The 8,562-nt window shown below is 31.6% G+C and overlaps 1 protein-coding gene across 2 annotated transcripts; it reads left to right on the forward strand.

Annotated features, from left to right (window-relative positions):
- The first annotated feature begins 2,274 nt into the window (after window positions 1-2,274).
- LOC126726505 (60S ribosomal protein L18a-like protein) lies at window positions 2,275-6,904 on the forward strand. 2 transcript variants are annotated; one of them, XM_050431775.1, is made up of 4 exons: window positions 2,275-2,621; window positions 3,646-3,721; window positions 4,299-4,413; window positions 6,575-6,904. In XM_050431775.1, exons 1-4 carry the CDS (start codon window positions 2,426-2,428, stop codon window positions 6,638-6,640), a joined length of 453 nt encoding a protein of 150 aa, XP_050287732.1. In that variant the 5' UTR covers window positions 2,275-2,425; the 3' UTR covers window positions 6,641-6,904. The 2 variants fall into 2 exon arrangements, with proteins under 2 accessions (XP_050287732.1, XP_050287731.1); XM_050431774.1 differs by having other exon boundaries at window positions 2,277-2,621; window positions 3,637-3,721.
- Window positions 6,905-8,562: the final 1,658 nt, after the last annotated feature.

Genomic DNA, 8,562 nt, shown 5'->3' on the forward strand with positions numbered 1-8,562 from the left:
CTTGTAAAGAAGATCACCTAAGTCATGTTTCTCTCCTCGGACTTGTTAGTGTCCTCGAATAAGGCCCAAGGCCCAATACATTATGTTTGGGTCATAGTTCCCACAGTTACTATAAGAAACTTGTAAATTTATACAATTATACATGGATTGACATGAGTCATTTTTAGATAAAATTGTGTAAACTCTACATCTTTTTCTATTATACATAGACAGATGTAAAATGCTCTAAAGTGTAAAGCATACTTTTGATGTTTGGGGGTCTGTGAATTTTATATTCTAAAGTTTCAGAATTTGAATTTCACCCTTTGGAACTATATTTCATTTGCATTAGCAATCCCCTAGTCCATATTTTTCGTTAATTGACACTTAAGTTTATCACATTTGTTTAGTTTGTCCAATAAAATGATGTTAAGTCATTATGATTCGTCCATATTTTCAGTTAGCTATCACCTAAGCCTATCACATATCATTCATCATTCTCTCGAAATTACAAAAAAAAAAAAAAAAAAAAAAAAAAAATCCACTTGATAATATTGAGCAAAATGACTAAATATCCTTTATTTTTAAAATGTGTAGTAAAACACCACTCTTTTTAAAGTATTTAGCATGTCAAGTTCTATGCATATTTTGTCACTTAATTTTTTTTGAAAATTTAAGTAAAAACACACATAGAACTCGATTTGAGGATATCAAGTTTTACACAGAACTAAATTTTGTAAAATCGAGTTCCAAAATATTGATGTTTTGCTACGTATTTTTAAAAGGCATTTAGCCATTTTCCCCTAATAATATTATGGGCTATGAAGTTTGCTTCTTTATAGATATGCGCTACAAACCAACATTCAAAAGCTTTGAGAATATTTATAGTTTCCAAAATATTGTGCTTGATGGACCTATGAGGCTATCGTGAGAAGTTTTGTAAAGGCAAAATCACGTTTGATGCATCACCTTCACAAATCAGGTTCTTCAATCTAAGCTCTACTGATTTACTCACTACAACATACTCTCTTATGGCGGTCTCTTTGGTAAAACTCAATGACTGGTAATCTAATTTCCCTCTCGTTGATTGAAATATCTAATGTAGCAAGCATGGCACCTCTCGCTAAGCATATATGTAAAAAAGCTATATCAGAGGAGCGGACCGACTGGTTAATTTAATTAAGGAAATCGTCAATTCAAAGGGAGATCTTACATGATACATGACCATCCTTTTGGAACAAGATGGGGAACTTTTCATTTCTATCTTTTCTAATTTTTTGGATTTTCATGGTGACTTGCAATCTTGCATATATTTTGGAATAAACTTGTGGGACAACATTTTCACAACAAAATTTAGACGGTAAGCTGTTAATGGAAGATAAAATAATAATAATAATAATGTAGTGATGAGCTAAGGTGAAAATTAATAATAATTTGCCACTTAGGCTTTATTGTGAAATTATTATATCCGTAACATTACTCTATATTTTGTGTAGGTTTGTTTTTTGACTTGGACACTGAAGTACCTTTTAATAATGTTTTGATCTTTAGAGAATTTGTCAATTGACCGTTTTAGGAAATTTTTTATAGAAAAAAAAAATAATAGATTTGTTTGGCTACTTTTTATATTTTTTATAAAAATAGTATTAAAACTTAAAAAAAAAAAAAAAAAAAGACTAGCCTCTATTTTTTCTGGGTAAAAGTTAATAATTTGGTAGGAAGATAAACATACGGATGATTTTATTTATTTATTTTTGTTTAACTTGTTTTTCTATATATTTTTTTAAAAAAGTAAACTTATAGTTGTTTTGAAGAAGTGGGTTAGTAGGAGAGTAATCCTATTTTGTAGGAAATATTTTAGTAGAGAGTTAGAATATATTTTTAGAGTGTTATCCTCAAGTTTTACCCTTAATTAAACATACGCTGTATGAGTAGTTTGGAACAAAAAAGAATATCCAGTCCAAATAAGGGAAGTTCTTAACTAATCACTACGTCCACAATATTTTCATAACACTTTCACGATAAATCATAGTTATAATTTAAATTTACCATTGAAATTATTTTTTAACTCACCAATTACAACCCATAACAACTTGTCACTTAAAATTTATTACGGAAGTGTTGCTTACGTAGCATTTCTCTAACAAATAATAGGTTTTTATATTGCTTCCTATAAAAAAAAAAAACCGAGAAGTCAACCAAATCGATCAAAACAGCCAAGCACAAAAACGAGTCGGGTTGGTGGATTTGGGTCAAATCCTTTCAAAGCTATAAGCCGATAAATACCTATTCTTTACCGCGTCAAAATATTTTGGTTACTGCACAGCGGAGTTGAGCTGAGAAGAAACGAGGAAGGCCGACGATCACGTTCACGTGTGTCTCTCAAACCCTAACCCCCAAAATTCAAAAAATTCCTATCCGATTTGATCGGAAAAAAGAAAGAGAAATGAGCGAAGAAGGCAAGGGCAGAGGAGTGACCGGCAACCAGCAGAACCAGCTCCCCTATGGCACGTTCCAAGGCGTCGCCAACTACTACCCTCCTGCCCCTCAGCCACAGCCTCAGCCGGTTGTCGGTTTCCCTCAGCCAGTTCCTCCCCCAGGTTACCATCATCATCTTCCTTATGGATACCAAACCGGTCAAGGTATTAATTCAAAATTTTGATTAATTTTGGATTGAAAATATTTTGTTTGTTTTGTGAATTATGATTGGTTATAGTGCAAATTATAGTAACTCTAAGGGAAATGAGTGTGTCAATTTTGGTGTTCAATTGGTTATGATTGATTGGTTGTGGTTGGGCTATTCAAGTGTGGTATTTATATTTTGATGTTATAGCTTAGGTTGCATTTTATTGATTATATATTTGGTTGAGTTACTAATTTAGATGGAATCTAAATAGTAATAGAAGAGCTAGGATCTTATGAAATATGGATCTTGATTGAGATTAATTATGTTTCCTTTAAAGGTTCTGATATGATGTGAATTCTCTATAGTCGTGAATTTTAGTTAGCTCAACTAGTAAAGTCTCTTGTCGTCAAATGAGAGATCTGAGGTTTGAACCCTGTTTGCACCAAAAACCAATTGGTGTTTTGGCTTGGAGCAAACGCCATAGAGTGAAGTTCTATCATATTATATTTTTGGAAGTTACAAGTGATGCCTCTGAATATGAAATACCTATGACTCTTAGGCTATTGATTAACGTTAGAAAGTAATTTAATCCTAGTCTCCGTGCAAAACAACGTTCTAACATGTTGCATGTGGATTCCTCACATCAAGAGACCCTAATTATCCTACTGAGAATGACGCAACATTTGCAAATAGACCATTTTTTGCCATGGGTTTTATGAGTAAGTCTCCATTTTCTACACTATTGAGGAAATTCTTATCTCTAGACGTCTCTTTGTTTGTCTGTCTATCTTCTATCTGCTGCATACCTATATTTTGAGCTTTAACAAGGACATTAACATGCATGCCTGTAACAACCTCTGAATGTTTATAGCTATGTACTTGAAGTTCTTGTCAATATTGAAATTGAAGTGGCTACTACATATGAATGCTATACAAAATATTTGTAAAGTTGACCAGAAAGAGGGAAAAAATTTACAGTTTTGGTTTATTCCTTTCTTATGATTTTTATTTTTAAATGGTTTTGTTTAAAGTTGTTCAAGGTTATGCTGTTGTTGAGGGAACACCTATAAGGGAACCACGTCTTCCTTGCTGTGGTATCGGTATGGGCTGGTTCTTGTAAGTTCTTTTCTATGGATAATTCTTAATTACATCATTTTCCTTTATTTATGTTTTTTTTTTAGAGAGGGGGGGGGGGGGGGGGTTGAGTTTATTTGACTTCTATGAAGTGTTGTCTATGGTTAAATAGCTCTCCCACACTCAGTTGTATTGAGTTACCTCTAAACTGCATGTCTTAAGCTATGGCAACTTAGATAATTGCCAGTTGCGGCCTAGTACTTTCTGAGGCATGAGGTAAGAGGTGCATATGGGAAGCACTTCAGTAATAAAATGATGATTTTCTATAACAAATTGCAAATCTAAAATTCATGAAGTTATACTAGTATAATATCGTCTAGGATAAACATATTCACTTACCAGGTGAAAAAGTAATTAAAATTTTGAATATATATGCGACCCTAAGAAATTGGAACTAGTTAGAATTATGGCAGTGAGAAGGGGATAAAACTGTCCGACATCTGTAGTGGATATCATAACTGATCAGAATCTCCAACACATGATCTTATAGTGTAATTTGATGATTCATTTTTTTTGGACTTGTATTTGACTGTTACTGATTCACCTTTTTTTTTGCAAGGTTTTTATTTGGTTTCTTTTTTGGTGGCATTCCCTGGTACATTGGAACTTTTATTCTGCTCTGTGCACGAGTTGATTACAGAGAAAAACCTGGATATATTGCTTGCACAATAGCTGTAAGTATTTTTGTTGTGCAGTATCTCTTTTATCTCTTGCATGAGTTTGTTTTCTGTTTATATTATTTTCTTTCTTTATGATTCCATGTATTGATATGGACTTCAGCAAATAATTTTGCTAGTGTTCATTACATATCTTTTGAGACTGGCCCTATCATCTTGAAATGAGCAATCTACACATATTTTCTGAACTTGTGATGAGTGCTATGGCACAGCAGGAGACAGAGTAGTTGCTGGATCTGGTTCATAATTTAATCGCATGCTAGGAAGTAGTGCATCAGCTTCACCACTCTTTCAAGTTGGCCTGTTGAATTGGAGAGTTGGGGTTTTGAATAAAAGCTTAATGTCCAACATTATTTGGAAGGAGTGGATCCTGTATATTTTTAGCTGGAGCATGATGCATGTAAGTCAGGGAATTGGAATTCTCTGTGCTAGAAATGTTTAGGGTCTGGAATAAATATAGAAAAAGAGTGTTCTTGGTTTTTACTTTTTAGGTCCCTCTAGTGGTGGAGCTGGTTACGTCTTAAATAACTAATAATAGTTACTGAAAAATATCCAAGAATAATCATTTATGTTTTTACTCTTTAAAACATGTATACAAATTTTTTTATTTTTGAAATTATAAAGTTGTAAGTTTTTAATATTATGAATTTTACGTCAAAACTTATAAGTTTTCTAAAATTATATGAAGGAATATTTTAAATTCTGAGGTTGTGCAAAAATCTTCACATTTTATTTATGCATTTATTTTTTATTTTACCCTAAGGGGTAGCACAATTGGTTGAGAACCATGCCTCATAAAGTGGAGGCCACTAGTTCAAATCTTTCCTTCCCCTTGGGACCAAAACTTACTTATAAAGAAAAAAGTTTCTCTTCTTTCTGAAATACTTCTTCATTTTTAACTTAGAGGAGATATTTATAAAGACTTTTTGTCAATGTAAATTTTCAGTGTGAGACTTTTGCACCTCAGGAATGAAAGACAAAGGGGTAGAGTGGCTCATTTATAAGTATAGACAATTTTAAAGTCATTTTATTATTCAATGTGGGACTTCTTGTTTTATGAGAGAGACTTGTATTGAAAGTCTTGCAATGGAAAAATTGAAAGAGGATGTTATACTTCCTCATCTAAAAATACCACACCCCAAATTCGAAACATTAAATGTATAGACTAGCTTTTGTGTTGGCCTAACATTCTTTAGTTGATTATTAAAAAAAAACATTCTTTAGTTCAATGTGGAGTTTATTACTTGGTCCACTTTAATAAAAGAACTCATGCATGTAAGCCTTTTTTTTTTGGTGGGGGGTGGGGGTTGATAAGTCACAGATTTTATTAAGTTAAAAAAAATATTATGTCAAAAGTTTGTCAAAACCAGTTCAGGTTCTTGGACCAATTTGAGCAGTTTGTGAATTTAGGCCAAACTGGTATAGGTCCAGTTTTAAGATTATGAGTATAGGTGCCTTTCAAGGTATGATTTATGATATATGGCCTATGGTCTTGGAGGCTTCCAAAGTATGTTGCATTACTTAAAAAACTTCTGGTTTTACAAGGTGCATGATCTGTCTGATTTATAGTAATTTTTTCAAGATATTTTGTGTTCATTATTGTTAACATAAAGTCTTTTTCATCGTGAATAAAACTCATTGCTTATAAAAAAAAATCAGATGGTGATGTGCATTTCATTTGTGTGCTACCACATGATAATCTATAAATACATTTGCTAAACATCTAATACATAGTTTGGTGCATTTAGATGGGAGGTACAATCTTACTAATGATATATGTTGCTAGTTGCTGGCATAATGCTGCTTGTAAATGCTACGTGTACAAAATTACTACATTTTGGTTACCAGCTGACATGTTCATTGAGTTCTAGTGCCATGCGTATCCCAACTAACCCCCTCTGTGAATTTGGAATACAGAACGTGCAAGCAGTCTGTACAACAGTACAAGTTAATATAGTCATGTTATTTATTAAATGCTAGAGCTGATTTTACTCTTGGTTTCTTCACTGGTTTGTGTTAGGAATTTCTAATTTTGACAATTGGCCTTCCTTTTGCTTCTTTGTAAAAATTGATATTTTTGATCCGCTTGTTTGCTGGCTGAGAAATGATGATATATGCTTTGCCTGTACTCACGCAATTTTTATTTTTACACGTGCAGTCCACACTGTGTGTGATTGCTGTTTTGCTTGGTGTAACAGGGAGAGCTCATGGTCATGGCTGGTGAGATTATAGGATCAATTGCAAAATCTGATGTATATATGCCTGTATCCAAAGAACAAATTGGTTGGTTATTATAATTTTCCTTGGAGGCTGTTCTAACCTGTATTTGTGCATATGTATTGTTGCCATTCTTCTGAATTGGTAGCAAATTCCTATTAGATTGCCAATTATTGAAAATATCATGGCAATGAAAGGAAATGCTGTATATTTTTAAAACTCAACTTAAGATGTTATTCTGATTCCGTTAATATATAAATTCTATTGGCAATGTGCATGTCCTAAAGGACCTAAACTGTCGCACTGAGTTTCATGTACTCAAGTGCTTGTTCCGTGTATGTCATTGATTCGCCATCTAGATCTGCCCAGTCAAAACGGGCTTGTGATATCAACTTATATATGGTGTATATAGTGCAACACCTTTTTAATGTTATAACATTCAATAATTATTGAATTGTTATTTTAAAATATTCACGGATTACGTGTTTTCTTTGTTTATTACGCCCAACTCAACTTCATGTTAATCGTATATCCAATTTGATCCACCAACTCATTTTTTACGGGAGATTTGAATTTTGGATAACTCTGTAAATTAAGTTACAATATTCTTGACCCCTTTTATGTATAATTTTAATATCAACTTGCTTTTATATTTTATAAGCAGACAACTTAGAACCATGGTCATTAACATGTAGATCTAAATCTTAAAATCTTTTGATTTTATTATTTTTTTTTTTAAAGCTTAAAATGATTTAGAAGTTTAGTAAAATCTTAAAATCTTAACTTTATAATTTTTGCAATTTTATTGATCTATAAAATTATTATTATTTTTTATATTTACGTCAACATGTATAAAAATTGAAAGATTTTTTTAAAATGTGTATACTGCTTAAATATCTAAAATCTAAATTCATTACAACCGTAACCACACAAAATGTATAGAAAGGGGTCAATTCCAAATTAATTAAGTTATTTAATTTTGCTACAACTACCTGTAAAAGGACTTCGGTAAAAGTTCGATCTGGCAAAACTTATATAATCAACTAAGATACTTCTTTCTTTCGTCTTTTAGGGTAGATTGTTTGAATAGTATTTACCCATTACGAAACTAAATTTAGACTAAGTATTTTTAGAATACTAGTCCAAAATTTAGAAATATATAATAATCTAATATCATATTGTTAAATTTTTATTTTTTATTTTAATTGTTTATAAAATCTTACGAACTTTGAGTCAATCTTAAATACTCTTCCATTGATCTTAGGTAGGATCCCAATTTTAACAAGTGTGGTTAGAACAATTATAAATAAATAAATAAATTTTATACAAACTTTATCTCAGTATTTGTACATTAGTATCTTATCAGTTACCTTTTTCTTCATTTGAAATTTAAATTTATAGTGAATAAAAATGTCATTTAACTATATAAGTTAAACAAATGAGTAATTCTACAGGTAAAAATTATTCCACAAATACTTTTACAAACGGCTGATGTGGCATACTCACCTCAGCTTTTTAAAAACCAAAATACCACATCAGATATTAACAAAGAAAATTAATAAAAGAAAAAAGAAACTCAGATTTGTTTTGCTTCTAAACCCTCTCTCTACGCCTCCCTTTCTTCCTAAACCCAGGCCTCACACTCCGACTAGCGCCTCTGAAGCACAAATTTTTTTTTAAAAACATTGTCCCATCAAATTCTGTCAGATGGGATTGCAACACTTTAAAAATAAAATTCTCACATTACGGAAAACAACAAACTTATTCGTTGAATATGAATGAATAATCACTAATACCACTTGCAATAATTTCACAATTGAATCTCTTTGATTGACGAAATTATATGCTTAGCTACCAAATTGATTTGTAATCATATAATATATATATATATATATATATAATTTCCTTGTTTCTATAGAATGAATACTT

Source organism: Quercus robur, chromosome 5 (assembly GCF_932294415.1).
Source record: "Quercus robur chromosome 5, dhQueRobu3.1, whole genome shotgun sequence".
NCBI lineage: Eukaryota > Viridiplantae > Streptophyta > Magnoliopsida > Fagales > Fagaceae > Quercus > Quercus robur.

Bases quoted from the DNA above. Each gene is read 5' to 3' on its own strand.
- LOC126726505 (XM_050431774.1), top strand. From the start codon at position 2,426: ATGAGCGAAGAAGGCAAGGGCAGAGGAGTGACCGGCAACCAGCAGAAC. The intron at 2,622-3,636 runs GTATTAATTCAA...TTTTGTTTAAAG, and splicing joins TGGATACCAAACCGGTCAAG to TTGTTCAAGGTTATGCTGTT. The intron at 3,722-4,298 runs GTAAGTTCTTTT...TTTTTTTGCAAG, and splicing joins ATCGGTATGGGCTGGTTCTT to GTTTTTATTTGGTTTCTTTT.